General features: G+C 42.9%; 1 protein-coding gene across 1 annotated transcript in view; it reads right to left on the bottom strand.

Moving 5' to 3' along the window:
• LOC117529214 (cilia- and flagella-associated protein 44) overlaps positions 1 to 18070 on the bottom strand; it is a 52922-nt gene that overhangs the window by 10407 nt on the left and 24445 nt on the right. Inside the window, 11 exon segments of the mRNA XM_034191934.1 lie at positions 973 to 1216; positions 1661 to 1911; positions 2889 to 3066; positions 3148 to 3292; positions 3381 to 3543; positions 3545 to 3584; positions 5546 to 5676; positions 5899 to 6061; positions 6212 to 6267; positions 9125 to 9392; positions 9988 to 10130. Coding sequence (XP_034047825.1) covers positions 973 to 1216; positions 1661 to 1911; positions 2889 to 3066; positions 3148 to 3292; positions 3381 to 3543; positions 3545 to 3584; positions 5546 to 5676; positions 5899 to 6061; positions 6212 to 6267; positions 9125 to 9392; positions 9988 to 10130 — 1782 coding nt within the window.

The raw sequence follows: 18070 nt of genomic DNA, 5'->3' as shown, positions 1-18070 counted from the left end.
TAAAAACATGGCGCCAACCTCGTTCGTGTGGACCGATAAGGAGTCGGAATTACTTCTAACCGTAGTTTTAGAATACAAAGTTAACATATATGCACACAAAAAGCGCCTGGACAATGGACAATACCAACACTTTGAGAGCAGCCATGTACCCAGACGTTTAATACTGTCACGAACACTCCTGGCCAGTAGATGGCAGTAGCGGCCTTGAAAAAATGTCAAACAAAATTCCAGATAATCCATGTCTGCTACATTTAAGATGCGTGGAATTTAACAAACGCAAATACACTAACGTCTATAAACCCAGAGAATATATTCACGAGAGTTTTAGGCACTAGAGTTTAATGCTGTTATCCGTGGACCCTGAACAGAGTGTCTGAAATGCATTTTGTCCCGTCGTGAACGTCTGAGATTACCTTATGCTACCCATAATGCACTGCTGCCTGGCACAGCATGTGCTCACAAACCTTAAAAATTAGCACATTACTTTAAAACGAAAACATATATCTGATATTTTCACTTTATAAACTTCAGACATGACAATAATTTTAAATAACTTGTCTAAAATGAGTGGTTAAAATTTGAACCATAAGTTAAACATGTATGCCTCTGGATGACTTGGTGACATTGCGATTATATTAGTATAGTGTTAAAGGAAATGACTTTTTTTTTGGTCACCAGTTCTCCTTTGCTTATAGACAATAGAGTGGTTTCTGTTTGCAGAGGGTAGAACAATATGTCTATTAGGAAACTTTTAGCAGGTAGGTCTCAACAGCTTTAACAGTTTTAAAAAATGTTTTTCATTGTTCAGCTTAGTTTAGTACGTTATCGGTCTAAAAGTTATCGGACATCGGAAGATAATTAGTCCAATGATGGTTTTTAAATTTATCTAAAAGATAATCGATAATGAAAACATTATCTTCGATAATTATCTGTTATCGGATTATCGGAAGTGTGCCCACCATGATCACAGACCTCCTCCAGCAGATAATCCTGCATGTGCAGAGCTCTGATCTCCTCCTCCCTTCGGACCTGCTCCTCCAGCTCGCTGAGCTCTTCTCCTTCCTCCTCTGAACTCTCCTCTTTCTCCCCACTCACAGGTGAAACTAAAACTTTGGGAGCTTCCTCGCCTTCCATCTCCTGCTCCTCCTCTCCTTTCATTTCTTCCTCTAGCTGCTCCATTAAAGCTGAGCTCTCCTCCTGATCTTCCCCAACAAACCTGTTTGAAAACAAAAGCACAAAAAAAAATTCCTCATCATACATTGTTTTTAATATTTCTCACATGTGACAGCCAACATTTTCTCTAGCGTTAAAGAAAACTGGTTCATGTTGAAAATGTCCTGTCTCAGAATATTAAACATACGTATATAACATATATGTTCTTATATTATACATGTTATTTTATATTTATATTATAGATTATCTTGTCCAGGACTGACCCACGTTTATCAGCCAGCATCAAGAAAACAAAGAAATAGTTTCACAATAATTCACTGTTCTGTTCTTATTTGTGGATTCATACAACCATTGAATCTTTTCAGTGCTGTTCTTTGTGTTTCATGTGACCACTAAGTTTTGACCACTAACACTTTTAGTACTTTCAAACATCACCAAGTGTAATATTCAAAATGTTATTCAATATGTTAATGGCTCAGACTAGAACCGGTTCAGCGCTTGGTTCCTGAGGAGCCGGTATCGCTCCAGAGCTGCACAGCTGCAGCGCAACTTCTTCTCTGGGGTTTCCTCTGGCCGTATAGTGGGCACAGCTGGTGGGCGGCGGTGGTGATGAGCTTCCATATGGTTCTGGACCGTCTGAAACTGCTGAACCAGAGCAGATAACCGCGAAACCAGCTGAATCTTGGCATCTCGTAGTGCTATAATCCGGCTGTTCATCTCCGCCTGCTTCTCATGGATCTGTGGGGACGAACACAAAAGTGGCCGTCACAATTAAGTCATGCTTTTAATGTACAGGGCTCTGAAGCTAACAGTAGTGCGGAAGAACTTTAACTAATATTTTGTGGACCTCATTAAGTGACTCAATGTGCCCCCGCGGAAGAAAAATAGTGTGTAAATCCATGAACATGAATAAAGTTAAAGTCACCTTTTCAACTATCTAAATTACATCAAAGAAGCCGATGGATAAAATATGTGTATAATTGGGGATACAAAATGCAAAACACACTCTCTGCACAATCTCTCCAATCACAGCCACAGAAGCCTATAACTTCTTCTGGGTTGTCTGGGTGTCTTAGTGTCTTTCCTCACTCTTCTCCGTCTTGCACAGTCACTCAGTTTTTGAGAACTGTCTACTCCATGCAGATTTACCAGAGCGTGCCATACTGTTTGTATTTATTTGTAACTGATGCAAATAAAGCCCAAGACATATTCAGTGACTTGGAAATGTTCATGTATCAATCCCCTGACTTGTTTGAAGAAAACTGGAAATGAAACTGACTATTGTTAAGTATTATACCAAAGGGTTCCATTACTTATGGAACCCATCACTTTGGCTTTTATATTTTTAGTTAGTTTATATCAAGTTGTAGAGATTTGATTTGAGTTTGACTTTAAGTAAGACAATTTTAGAAATGTTCCTATTGAGAAGCCTGATTTATTTTTTGTATTTGAAATGGCATAAACAAATTAAAATATGTGAAATACCAAGGGGCTGAGTACTTTTGCAAGGCACTGTATTACTCAATTGCTCCTCATTCATTAGAACAGCATAATCTGTGTCTTAACATAAAATTGGCCAGTTTTTATCACTATTACAAATGACAAAATTTTAACTGCAAAGTGTAAAACGATGTATACCAGTGGTCAAATATACAGGTGAATATCCTCTTCCACTCAGAATGTTTCGATGCTGTGACAGAAAAACTGTTTTTAACCTTCTCCTCCAGCGCTGCCAGCTCTGCTCGCTTGCTCTCAGTGTTTCATTTGCAGGTGTTCGGCACCACAAAGTCTTTGGCGGACTTCAGTTTCAGATCACCGATGTTTTTTGTGGCTTCCTGGATGGCCTTCACATCCTTTGGATCCTCACAGTTCTCGCCTGGCTTTTCTGCATAACTGAGGGTGAAAAAGGTCAAAGTGCTCACCTGGACAGACATCACCTGGTCAGGTGACTGGTTCTTTGACACTGACACTCACAGTTGGGCCCACTCTTGCTTCCTCTTCTCTATCTTGGCCCGTGCTCGCCCAGCTTTCTCTGCAGCTTTACGGAGCCGCTCGATCTGCTGATCTGCCAGCTTTAAGCCTTGTGAACGCACCACAGGGAGGCGCAGCACTTCTTCCTCTGGAGGCCAACAATGCACACAGGCAGTGTCTTAAGAAGGTTTTGGGGCTTAAAGTCTTATGTCACATAAAGGTCTTTGGTGTCTTACCTTCCGGTTTGTCCTTTGCATGATTAATTCTGTTTTTTTTCCCTTCCTGCGCAGCAGCAGCACCATTCAGCTGTCCGGGTTGTTCCTGCTGCCTGAGCCTGTATGAGTCCTCGGTGAGCGCCTGCAGACGGTAGGAAGTGACACTGTGACGGCTGTGTATGGCAAACCACAGTAACCACTTGAGACTCCAGAGAGTCCTTGAACCTGAAACAAAGGAAAAGGGGAGCGTTAGATTTGTTGCTTCTGCACTAATTGTACATTTCAGTGTTTAGATCTTTTAAGTACTTTTCAGGGATATTAGTGAGGAAAATTCAACTGCACATTAAATTAGTTGCTGGAAAAGTTACCCATGCAACAATCCTGTTCAGAACCAAATAACATTCTCAGACAGGCAGAGATGAGAACAGGTATAATAGAAAGTACACACCCTATATGATGGTCAACCGCTCTGCTAAGCTTTCTTGTTATTTTAGAAAATGCTGTAATTTTCTGTCTTATGCCCTGCTTTGAAAAAGTAGTTTCAAATGGAGCAACAGACAAGAATATAAATTAACAATTACCTGGACGTAGACTATCAACAGGCTTTTGTCTGTGACATACAAACATTTTCTTGAAAGTGAAAATGCCAGTTACACACTGAACAGTGTTAATATGAGAAAAGACGACCATGCTGCCTGTCGGAGTGAGTAATTCAGATTTAAGCAAAAATTAATGTTTGTCGCAAACATGTTTTGTGCTTGGAACCCAGCTACTGGGTGGTGCACAAGCTAAGTGCTGGGCCTCAACCCAGAAAAATGAGGAGGGATGTACCAGGAAGGACATCCGGAGTAAATTCTGTGCCAACACGTGTATGCAGCTCACACACTGGACTTCTAGAATGGATCAGTCAGGATCTGAGTTACCAACAACTAACACTGCTACTGTTGGCCAACTCATTGGACAAATTTGGAAAAGTTGGGGAAATGTGTGTCAGCAGGCAACAGGAAAAGAAGAAGGGTGGAGGTGAGAGTTGGACTTTTGAATGTTAGCATTGTGACTGGGAGAGTGAGCTGGGTGGTAAGATGGAGAGGAGAAAAGGTCAAAATGCTGTCTATATGAGAGAGTGAAAGAGGAGTAAGCAGCATCAGAGATGGGTTCAGACTGTTCCTCCATGGTGTGGATGGGAGGAAATATGGGGAAAGTCATATTCCTGAAGGAAGTATGTATTAACAGTGGAGGTGAAGACTGACAGAATGATGAATATGAAGCAGGAAAACCAAGGGATGACAATGAATGTCATCAGTGCATATGCCCCATAAGTGGGATGTGAGATGGAGGAGAAGGAATATTTTTGATGAGGAGGTGATGGGAAGCTACACTGTAAAGAAAAGGAATGTGGAAAGGTGGACGGTTATGGTGATTTTCCTTCAAAGTATGTGGATGGTTCAGGACAACCCAGTCTCACGTTTTTTCTTTTCGTGCTCCTGTGACGAAATGAGTCAAATTTTCGTGACGGGTTTTTTAAACTCACTATTACTAACCCTACTCCTACCCTCAACCCTAACCTTAACCATAACCTAATCTTACTCCTTCCCCCCACCCTAACCATAACCACCCCGACCCCCACTTCACTTTTAATTTCATGCAGCCGTCACAGAATGAATTAGAATGAATTTGTGCTGCTGTGACAAAAATGAGGCGCTTTACATCACAGTATCACGAACCAATAGATTAATGTGTATTTCGTGCTGCTGAATCATGACTTGCCATGAGACCAGGTTGTTCAGGAATAGGAATAAGTATGTCAGATGGATAGGGAAGAGTGAAGATTGGACAGTTTGGAGGCAAAGTGAGAGAGATGAGATTGAGGTAGTCTGGACATGTAGAGAGGGGTGATGTGCTGACAATGGAACCGCTAGGCAGGAGAAGAGGAAGACCAAAGAGGAGATTTATGGATGTGGTGAGGGAGGACAGCCAGGTGGTTGGTGTCAGAGAAGTTTGTATCATGGAGTACAGAGTGAGATGGAGATGATGATCTGTGCTGTAAGAAAGGGGTAGTCAATAAACATTCCTGCATCAGCAAGTCCTGTTTTTTCAAACACCATCTATGGACCTAAAATATCTCAAATCTGTAGTATTGCATGTTGGATACAAATAAAGTATGATGTGTTTGTGGAGATCCGTACTGGTCCTGTAGTTTTTTCAGTGCAATACGACAGCGCTCCTCCTCCGAGCCCAGCTGCTTCCTGACCTCCATCACTCGCTGTTCTTTCACCCGCTCAGCCTGTTCAGCAAAACACCGATCCAGCTGCAAGTCCTACATACATACACACAGACAACATATGTCTTCATCTCTCACGAGGACAGTGCTTTAGCTTACATTGTAGTATTTGATCAGAAACCTTAATCCATTAACAGGAACAACCAGAGAAGCCACCACTCAATAAAAAAAAAAAAACATCTGAGATGAAATGGGTATTGTAGGGTTCAGGATTTTTCTGAGTGCACTAGGGTTATGTAGGTTAGAGTTTGTGTGTACCGCAGGTTGCAGGCGAACATGCTGTGGCAGACAGTGGTTCTCATTATACAGTTGCTTAAATTTTTTTTGCAGCTCGACCAGTTTCTCGCGCTTCCTCGCAACCTTCAGCTCAGCCGCTTGGTTCATCCTGTCCTTCTCCAGCATCTGCTTTGCCATCTCTATGCTGGAAAGAGGAGGATTTAAAATAGAACATCAATAATTAAAATGAAGAAATCACTGAAATCTGAAATGTGTCAATGCCTCAATCTACAACAAAAAAGTAAATACAGGCAGGCTAAGAAAGAGGAAAAGGAAGTGTTTTATTTATGGTAACCTGTAAGATGTTGGGTCTTCAATATCCCGAGCAATGCCCTCATTCTCCAGACCCAGCTGTTAATAAGACATCACTGCTTCATTAAGACTGGACAACATTCACCCTGCTACACAATAGCTCTCACCTATTCAACCTGAATCAGTCTGCTGTAATCGTTTCCAAAAATTGAATATAAATATCTGACCAGTGCAGGGAACAGACACTCTAAACCCTTGATTTAAAGTGAATTATGAACCCCTGCATTTACACCAAACCCTTATAAAATGCCTTCACTGGCTCTGGAAACTGTACAAACAGCCCACTGATGCAATGTGACTGGCAAGTACAGCCTGGCCAATATGGATTTTTTGGGGGGGGACCAATACTGAAATTAGGGTGTAAAAATGTAATGATAATGATAATATTGTATTTATGATAAAATATAAAACTGCATTTCTCCCTTACATTTACAAAATATAACAGAAAAATACCAAACACATGAACTTGAAACAGCTGACTGGGAGCATAGTCTGCCATCTTGGGTTATTTTGTTAGACCAACCAACACATATCACCTGTTATATGATGGCTGAGTGGATCCTTGTCATTTGATTGGTGCTTTGTATGTCACGTGACATGGATTATGTGCTGCATTGCATTCAGCGTGCAATTTAGTTCCATTTAGCGTGCAAATTTGGTTCCATACGTTTTATACCATTGCATGCTGCAACCACTGCCCAGTAGTGGGGGCAGCGTTTGACAGAGGTTGTTTTGCTGACGATGATGATTTGAAGGAGATAACTGACAGTGCTAATTCCTCTAACATACACACACAAATAACAAATCCACTACGCTGTGAGCCATCTGGAGGCACAAAGAGCTGTTAGGATGAAAAGCTGGACTAATTTCCGATTTGATTTTTTGCTAAACTGAGGAAGTACACAAAGTCTTTTTTTTTTTTTTTGAAAGTACACAAAGTCAGTGCATGGCATCACGGACTACATCGTCAGAATTATTTTTGAACTATCTGTTTTTTCAAGTTGACTGAGAACCATCACACTGAACACAGGAGCCCCCCAAGGATGTGTGCTGAGCCCCCTCCTCTTCACTCTGCTGACCCACGACTGCACACCTACATCCAGTTCCAACCTCTTCATCAAGTTCGCAGATGACACGACTGTGGTGGGTCTCACCAACAACAACGATGAGACAAGCTACAGGAGTGAGGTGAGCCGCCTGGCCACGTGGTGCACAGACAACAATCTCCACCTGAACGTGGAGAAGACGAAGGAGATTGTCGTGGACTTCAGGAGAGAGCCCGCTCAGCATGCTCCACTAACCATCAATGGCAGCTGAAGTGGAGCGGGTGAGCAGCACAAAGTTCCTGCGTGTACACATCTCCCAAGACCTGTCCTGGAATATCAACACTACATCTCTGGCCAAAAAAGCCCAACAGTGACTCTACTTTCTGCGGAAACCGAGGAAAGCAAGAGCCCCGACCCCCATCATGTACTCCTTCTACAGGGGTACCATCGAGAGCATCCTGACCAGCAGCATCACTGTGTGGTACGGTGCCTGCACCGTATCCTGCCGCAAGATCCTGCAGCGCACTGTGAAAGCAGCTGGGAAGATCATCGGTGTCCCTCTCCCCTCTCTGCTCGACATCTACCACACCCCCCTCACCTGCAAAGCCACCAGGATCGCAGGTGACCCCACCCACCCAACTCACAGTCTTTTTACCCTTCTGCCGTCGGGGAGGAGAATGCAGAGTCTCCGGGCCAAAACCAGCAGGCTCAAAGACAGTTTCTTCCACCAGGCAGTCAGTATGCTCAACTCCCTCCATTCTCTGCCCCCACTCGCCCCCCCACCACTGACCCTGCATGCCCACGCACACCTCATTTTATCCTCCCCCATTGCACTACTGCATCCACATCAGGATCGCCTGTACTGATACTGGTACATTAGTATACAGTCATTGCACTATCATCAGCACACTGCCACTTCCACCACTGTATTATACTGTTATACTGTATTACACTGTATCCACTGCATCATATTAATGTCATACTGTTTACAATAGTACACTTTTGCCATTTGCACAACAGCATCATACTGTTATACTTACATGACCTACACTGTTTATACTGTTTTATATTATTTTTATTTTGTAAATCAGTAATATTTAAGGTAAATTTTTTTACTTTGCTTAGTAGTAGTTTTTATTCTATACTCTGCACCGTGGGTCTGACAGAACTGAAATTTCATCTGTGCTGTATGTTGAGCATGTATAGCATATTTGACAATAAAGCTGACTTTGACTTTGACTTGAACAATTTTGGACTCCTATTTAAAGTTTGTGTTGGACTGTTGACATCAAAGCCCCAGTAACGAACACCACAATTTAAGTCCCTTTTCTGTTGTTTATAAATTAATAAAATATCAAATGACAAGGATCTATTTTAGCCATTATATAAACAAATAATTAATATTTTTCATTCTTTCAATGGAACGAAGTGAGGTGAAAGCTGGAACATATTCATACTTTGCCTCAGTACGTTCCAGCCAAACAATACACTGATTGGGTTCTACTGGCAAGTAGAACCAATCAGCTTGACCCAGAATCTCAAAGCTTTGTGTAGACATGGTACTGATGTGAAGAAACAGGACCCAAATATCGCCATGCTGGATTACACCTCCCACTTCGGTACATTTAAAAATGTACCGAAGTGTGATGTTTATGTTCCATTACACCATATTTTCTTTTTTTTTTGACATATAAACTGTAGCCTCCCAAGCTAGTATCAAAAAAGAAACAAAAACGACAACATAGCCTGGAAAATATGGCAACTGTTTTCTGATTAAATGACAGAGAAACAAAAATGAGTAAAGTGGCGAAATCTTCTGACGTAGGGAATGTCTGGTTGGTTATTCTCACCCTGGGTGAAGGTACTTTGGCCTTCTTGAGCTGCAGCTGCTCTGGAGGAATCAGGCTGAAGGAGAAGATGTTGCCGTCCTCTCCTGCTGTCAGGATAAATTTGTCATCGTGACTACAGAGAATGTGCCTCAGGGGTCCGTATTGGTTGTCGTGGATGCTAAGAGACCAGTAGGCCTCCATGGAGGACAGGCTGTGGTCGTCGGGCTGCAGGGGATAAGCTCTGATGGAGCCCGAGTGCATGCCACAAAGCATCAGCTGCCGATTAGAGCTACGAAACATCAACACACCGGGTGAGTGGAATAGTCAGATTATCAAAACATCAAAAATACACACACATGGGTTTATTTCCTCTGACTGCAGTTTACATTCCATTCCTTCAATCCAAAATAATGTTACAGTGAGCAAATCTTAACCCTCATTGTGAAAATATTGACGCGGTGGACTACTGAAGAAAGCATTGAGTAAAAAGTACAATTACTTTCCGGATTAGCTGCTTGATGTTCCAGTTTCTTCACCAGCTAATCTCTAACACATCTTATTGTTTCTCACAGGATCACATCCCCATGAAGGGTCACCTGATAATGCAAATGAAGTCATGAGATACGACTAAAAACTACTGTTTTTTAATTTGATAAGCTCTGTGTTTGGTGTCCAGCAGGTAGCCTACAGTGCGTTTGTCACATATTGTTTCTGGAGGACAGCTACCGGCACTTACTGAAAACTGTGTTCATGACAGTAACTATGTCATAAAACCAAAACCAGGTGCTACACAGGACAGAAAATCTGGGGGACAGGTGGTGGTTTCTATGTCCCTCTGTCAAGACTGATTACATGGAGAATTGTACTAATTCATTCAGGAGTACCTGAAGGTAACTGAACAAACAGGATCATCGTCTGTGTTGTGGACAGGCTGGAAATCAAAAGGCTCGTCCTGCCGCTGGTCCGGATCCTCATCCTGGTCCTCAGAAAATTTACAGTGATACAAGAAGCCAGAATCAAAGCCACCCTGGAGGACAAAGAGGTTAGGATAAGGAACCCTGAAGTTCTCTGGATAAAGAAAGAGTAATTTTCACAGCGTATGGGAAAAGTGGAAATAAGTAAGTAATTTCTAGTTGTCTATAAGGTCTATGAACGCCCAGTCTCACTTTTTATTTTCGTGCTCCCTTCATGAAATGAATCCAAATTTTCGTGACGGGTTTTTTTTTTTTGACTCACTACTACTAACCCTACTCCTACCCCCAACTTTAACCTTAACCATAACCTAATCCTACTCCGTCCCCCAACCCTAAATATAACCAACCCAACCCCCACGCTTCACTTTAATTTCGTGCAGCCATCACGGAATGATTTGTGCTTCTGTGACGAAAATGGGCGCTTTTTGTCACAATATCACGAACCAATAGATTAGATGTCACAGTATATTTCATCCGGCTGATCATGACTTGCCGTGAGAACCAGGTTGCTATGAATGGTCTATAAAATGTCAGAAAAATTAATTGAACACAGTTTTCAAGAAAAATCAGAAGGCGCTTTTTTTGGCCCTTTTGGGTGCCCAGTAGGGCTTTTAGAAATGAAAAATGAAAATCTTTGTGTAGGCTGGCATTAATTCAAGGAATCTATATACAGAACAGAATATAGTACAATGCAAAATACCATCCGCCGTATGAGCATTGTGTTCTTCATACTTTGCAGTTGTTTAATCATTAGAGATCCTTTTACAGACAATTTGTACATGTTCAAATCAAATCATTCATTTGTTCATGTTGTGGCAAATCAAGGAATATTTATAGTCACCCTCTGTGCATTTGCACTTATTCATGAGACAAATTTAACTCCATAGCCGCAAAATGTCTTGTAAATGACTCCAGAGGTGTTATCAGGTTACAAAAACAGCCTTTTCAGTTTTAGAAGTGTTTATTTCTCCCAATATACCAGAAACGAAGCTGTTAGCAAGTAGCTACACCAGAAAGTGATGTCACCATGCAAACCTTGGCAAAATGTCTTGTAAATAAGTTCAGAGGTGTTATTAGGTTCCGAGAACAGCGTTTTCAGTTTTAGAAGTGTTTATTTTTACATAATATATAAGAAACATGTATATAAACAGTAGTTTTGAAGAGACCAGCAACTGATGTCACAGTGCAGTTCTACTCTGATTGGCTGTCACACATGTCACTCAATTTCAATTCAATTCAATTTCAATTCAATTTATTTTCATTTATATAGCGCCAAATCACAACAGAGTTGCCTCAAAGCGCTTTACACAGGTAAGGTCTAATCTTACCAAGCCCCAGAGCAACAGTGGTAAGGAAAACCTCTGAGGAAGAAACCTCAAGCAGACCAGACTCAAAGGGGTGACCCTCTGCTGGGCCATGCTACAAACATAAATTACAGAAACAATTCACAGAACAATTCACGGACAAATATACAAGAAATGCTATTGGCGCACAGGACAGGAGGATCTGTTGTGTGGGCCGCTGAAGAGAACGGTACTGCTGGCCCACCACCAGATGGCGCCCTGCCATGTTGGCAGCATTTGGGCCTCTAGAGGGGGCAACTGTGCCTTTTGTACCACCAGGTGTGCACCGTTAGGCCGTCATCAGCTGTCTGGCATCCACTCATCACCACATCCATAAAAGCCTGGGAGAGACACCATAACTCTGCCGAGTTATCAGCTTCCTAACAGGTAAACCTACTCACCTTTTGTGCCGTCTGCACATTCATTGCTACTGAAGTCTTTGCAGTTGTGATTTATATACTTGCAGCTTGTAGCTGGGTTTGTTGGAAGTTTGGAGGAGTTGGCGTCTCCACTCCTCACTTCTTACTTGCTAGTATAACAATTGACACTGCACGTTTTCCAGTTTCCTCTGTACTCTGGGAGTTATTTGGAGTTTTCCCTCAGGAGGATTACTGTGGTTTGCTAACTGATTGTCTGGGTTGCACACCCACATCTCATCTGTTTTTTGCTCCTGCCAGCATACCGGTCCGACGCCTCAGCGGTGGCCACATGGGGTACCAGGACTTGGCAGCTCTGGTGTATTGCGGCCTCCGGCTGGCCGGTGGAACTTCTTGGGTTCCGGCTCTTCTCTGGATCGGCGTCTCCTATCCTCGTGCCTGCCACGTGTCACCATTTGTTATTTGATTGGACTCTGCATATTGAACCTGTTTGCACTTTTGCACAATAAATGATGTATTGGTATGTCCTATTGCCGCTCATTTACGCCCCTAACGTGGGTCCGTGCATTCACATTCTCAACAGGATCCGCCACACGAATACAACTCCCCTCTCTGGATGGAGCTGCACCTTAAACACAGAGAAAAAACAGAATCAGGCATCAGAAAGACAAAAAAATACTGTATAATTTGCCAGCATTAAACACCAAGAAAAACAGAGAAATACTAAGGTGATCGCCGGCCACTAGCCCTAAGCTTCACTAAAAGACCCAGAATTTAAGTAAAGTTGAGGCCGCAGCCCGCTCCAATTACTAATAAATGAATTAAAAGAGTAAAAAGCATAAAACAAAACTGTACCAGTATGCTAGCCATATGAAAGGGAAAATAAGTGCGTCTTAAGTCTGGACTTGAAAATCTCCACAGAATCTGACTGTTTTATTGATGCAGGGAGATCATTCCACAGAACAGGGGCACGATAAGAGAAAGCTCTGTGACTCGCAGACTTCTTATTCACCTTAGGGACACAAAGTAGTCCTGCACCCTGAGAACGTAAAGCCCGGGCCGGTTTAATTAGGTCAGCTAGGTAGGTGCCAGTCCATGAATAATTTTATAGGTTAGTAGCAGAACCTTAAAATCCGATCTCACTGGGACAGGAAGCCAGTGAAGAGACACCAAAATGGGTGTAATGTGGTTGTACTTTCTGCTTCGTGTCAAAAGTCTGGCTGCAGCATTTTGAACCAATTGGAGACCCCTAATGCTAGACTGCAGTAAACCAGAAAATAGAACATTGCAGTAGTCCAATCTAGAAGAGATAAATGCATGGATCAGGGTCTCAGCATCAGCCATAGACAGGATGGGACAAATCTTCGCTATATTTCGCAGGTGGAAGAAAGCAGTCCTAGTAATATTTCTAATGTGGAGGCCAAAAGACAACAAAGGACCAAAAATTACCCCAAGGTTCCTCACTTTGTCAGTGTGATGTATGACACACGAGCCGAGGCTGAGCGTTAACTGGTCAAATTGATGCCGATGTCTCACTGGACGAAGAACCATCATTTCAGTCTTATCAGTGTTTAAAAGTAGAAAGTTTCTAGACATCCAACTTCTCACTGCTGCAAGGCAATCTTCTAAGGATTTTATGTGAACAAGATTACCAGCAGTTATCGGCATGTATAACTGAGTATCATCTGCATAGCAGTGAAAGGTAATCCCAAAACACCGCAATATGTGCCCAAGGGGTGCTATATAAAAGGGGGCCTAAGACAGACCCCTGTGGAACCCCAAATTTCATGTCACTAAGGTTAGAGGTAGTGTTACTGTACAAAACACAGTGAGAATGACTGGTCAAGTATGACGTCAGCCATGCAAGGGCACTCCCAGTAATCCCAAAATGATTTTCCAGCCTATCAAGTAGAATATGATGCTCCACTGTATCAAATGCAGCACTGAGATCTAACAGCAACAGAACCGTAGGGGTGTCCGAATCCATTGTAAGCAGAAGATCATTCACCACTTTAGTGATAGCCGTCTCTGTGGAATGATATTTTCTAAAAGCAGACTGCAGTTGCTCAAAGAGATTCTCTTTTTGTTGACATTACAAGTTTTGTCAGCATGCCTAGTGAGATACTATCAAATTCTTTAAATCTAGGTAATACCTCAGTAATGGCACCCGCCTCAATAGCAGGGTGTAGTGGCTGGGTTAAGGCATGTCGGGATATGTTTAACCTGATGTCTTCTATTTTCTTCCCAAAGTAATCCAGGAAATCTTTTGCTGTAAAAGGAGAGCAAACTACAGGTGGTTGTCCATGCATAAGTGTTACCACTGTGTCGAACAAGAACTTTGAGTTATGCTTGTTTTTGTTGATCAAATCAGAGTAGTAAGTCCGCTTTGTAGCCAATAATGCATGCTTATAGTCTAAGATAGCATCATGCCACACAAGGTGAAATACTTCTAATTTTGAATGACGCCATTTCCGTTCTAGACCTCTAGCTTTATGCTTGAGGTCATGCAGATAATCAATGAACCAAGGTGACTGTGATTTGGGGGAGCGTGGTTTTAACACAGGTGGTGCAATCATGTCGAGTGTAGTTTTGAGCACTGAGTTTAAACTATCCACAAGTCTGTCTACTGACTGGGTATTTGTCAAATGTGAAGCTAAGTCATCAGGCAGTCTAGCTTCGAGTTCAGTCTTAGTTGAAGAGTTGATGCATCACCATAATGATATATAAGGTTGTTGTTCCACTAAACACGGCAGCGAAACTGTAAACTTAATAAGTGAGTGATCAGACACCACTGATGTAAGAGGCATGATGTCAATATTCGTGACAGCAATACCACGTGCGAGAACCAGATCCAGGGTATTTCCACTAATGTGCGTCGAATCCCGAATGCATTGCCGAAATCCTAATGCATCCACGATTTCCATAAATGATTTGCAGAGGGGATCAGAAGGCTTATTTATATGAATGTTAAAGTCACCAATGATCAGAATGTTATCTACACTAGTTGACAAGTTAGAGATGAACGCACCAAATTCATCTAAGAATTCAGAATATGGGCCAGGAGGCCTATATACAGTGACAAAGTAATACGACTGATTTTTATTCTTCTGACCTTGGCAATGTGTAATATCCTGAGCAGAGTGGAGAATCAGATGCTCAAATGAGTTATATTTGTGACCCCCAACAGCTAATAAGCTAAACCTAGATTTATAAATAAGAGCAACACCCCCGCCTCGCTTCGCATCACGAGGGACGTGACTAAATGTATAGAGGGTTTTCAATCACGTGACCGATTTGCTGCAGGACAGGTGCCGTCCCCATTCTGGATTACAAGGAGGCTGGCGCGTGATAGAAAAATGGAGAGAATGTACGGTTATTACGATGCTTTAAATCCTCGAGATAAAGCTATTTATTGTGATAGATGTGTAGCATTTGGTTCAGTGGATCCGCATCTTATACCAGATAGTGAATTTAGTGGTGATGTAACGAACTGGCCGACAGTGTCACACTGCGATATTGTGAACTAGGAAGCTGCCGACCAGGTCAGCCTCGCCGGCCTCCTGCAGAGCATCACAGTGGAGCTCTGAAAGCGGAGGTCGTCTTGAAGTCCTGAGCAATTTCTCTCACCAGATGCTGGAAGGACAGCTTGCGGATCAGCAGATCGGTGCTCGAGGACCACAATGTAGCGTTCTTGTGTTATCCTCGGCAGTATTTTATGTATTATTATATAGTTTTATTGCCGAATAAAATAAAATAAAATTCTGGGAGCAGTGGATTTCTTGTAGTGGCGGATCTTTCTCAGTGCCACGGTGCCGTGAGGCTTCTTCACACCAACGTTGAAGCTTCTGTAATTGTTCGCCAAATGCACGTAGTGTATCTCAGCGGCCACCGCGTCGTAATCCAGAATGGCCATGGGACACAAAATGATGTGACCGATACGTCACATGAAAACCCTCTATATGCTGGTGGGCAGGCCTCATTTAAGGGGAGGACAGCTGCAGATTTAAGCCAGGTTTCACATAGCCCAATCATATCTAAGTGATGATCAATAATTAGATCATTGATCAACAATGATTTTGAGGACAGTGATCTTATCTTAATGAGACCCAGTCTAAGGACCTCAGTGGGGTTGACAGTTGAACTGTTTGGGTTTAGGGGTGGTACCAGAGTAGCATACATAAGATGCCTAGAAGTACGTATAGGTTTGAGACATTCCACGCACGTTGTAGGTAGCAGACACAAAATCTTTGCTATTGCTGGAACAACCACTGGGCCATCCTCAATTTCAACATCATCCAATATAGTAATGGGTATTAAGTTTGGAAAGCATATCCCTCTATGATTTTTATGGACATGACTACGGAAGCAGGCCACAGTCTCAACTTGTTGAAATTCCCTCCCTGGCAAATAAACTGCACTATCACCATAGTGGATTTTCTGCACTAAATTCCCCGCTAAACTAATGGACTCCACACCCACATTTGTCATAAGCCTTGCAGGGTCTCTAATCACCTGCTCTGTGGCCTGCTGTAGATTCCTAATGTTACCCTCCCTGTAGAGCTCTATCTATGTTCGCAGACAAGATGGCGGCGCCTTCCCCAGTAGGATGGAGGCCGTCCGTCATCAGCAAGCCACGGTGGCCCCAGAACGAAGGCCAGTTATCAATAAAGATAAAGCCTTGCTGTCTACAAAACTGCGCCAGCCACCTATTTAACGATGTCAGCCTGCTAAACGCCTCATCAGTACCCCGGGAGGGGAGGGGACCAGAGACTATTAATCGATGCTGACACATCTTTCTAGCAAGGTCACAAGTCCTCTCTATGTCCATTTTTGTGACCTCTGAGTGCTTCATCCTGATATCATTGGTGCCAACGTGAATAACTATGTGACTATATCTCATGTCATGTTGCTTCATCTGTCTTCCCTTCTGCAGCATCAGCACGGTAAGATGAGATGCAATGTCGGGAGCTCTGGGCCCAGGAATACATTTAACGTCAGCCGGCGTCTGTAACCTGGCTTTGCGGGTGATAGAATCCCCTATCACTAAAGTCCGGTGTTTCGGCCTGGAGACAGGAGTGGAAGTCACTTGTGGGCTCAGAGAATTCACATCAGGCAAATCCAAGGGGGAGAACCGATTCACAGTTCGCACTGGCGAGTGTGATCAGGGTGCCACAACTGGGCACCAAGCCCTACGGGGCTTCCTCCGCCTAGCCACAGTCCGAAAGCCATCCTCCACAGCCGGCGTTTCTAAGCTGATGCTAATGGGCTCGCTAGCCGGTCCAACACTAACTTCATCTGGAGTGCCCGTAACATCTAACTCCACCGAGCTAAGAAGCTGCTCTAATTTACGGACACAGCTCTCTAAGAGAGCCACCCTATCTTCCAACATCACGCAGGATTTATGGAGGGTGTAAAGTAGGATTTGTGGTGTACTTTGTGCACTAAGAAATTCAAGAATACTCAAAAATAAAATGGATCAGATTAAAAGAGAATGTGATTTTTTTAATCTCTTAAAACACATCAAGGTTAGCCATCTTTAAACTTGTCCAAGGTCTGTGTCCCAAGAATGTTCCCTGTGAATTTGAAGACCCTGGCCATAATAGGACTGGACCTACGCTGCGCACAGACAGACGGACAGATGAAAAGCCTTCGCAATACCCAATGGCCATATTTGTTGGCCTCGGGTAAAAAGCAGTTTTTCTGGGAATAAACTGAGAAGTGTGCAAAATGTCATTTTGGCTCTGGGGGAAGGGGGGGGACAACTTAGAAGGACAATGAACCGTTATGTAAAATTAGAGAAAAAAAATTACTGAACAGGCTTTGCTTGAGCTGCTGCCCCCGCGACCCGACTCCGGATAAAGCGGAAGAAAATGGATGGATGGATGGAAATTACTGAACAGATTTTCTGCAATAAATCTAACAGTGTGAAAATGTCTGTTATTTTTTTTTCTTCTTGTTTGCCCCAGATAGATTCAATCAGAGAGTCAAACTAACCACGACCACACAGTCTCCCGAGGATTGTCTGTACAAAACTTCACAAAATCATCGGAGGGCATCGAAATAAGCCAGCAGAGGCAGTTCAGGCATCTGGTCAGGATGCCCCCATTTGTCTCCCTTGGGAGGTCTTCCAGACATGTCAAATTGGAAGGAGACTTCAGGGAAGACCAAGGAAAAGCTGCAGGAATTATATTTCCCAGCTGGCTTGGGAACACCTCCTCCAGGAAGAGTTAGAGGACTTGGCCGAGGATAGAGAAGTGACAGCTTAGCTGATGA

This window comes from Thalassophryne amazonica, chromosome 17, assembly GCF_902500255.1.
Source record: "Thalassophryne amazonica chromosome 17, fThaAma1.1, whole genome shotgun sequence".
Lineage (NCBI taxonomy): Eukaryota > Metazoa > Chordata > Actinopteri > Batrachoidiformes > Batrachoididae > Thalassophryne > Thalassophryne amazonica.
This window is presented reverse-complemented; position numbering and strand designations above follow the sequence as displayed.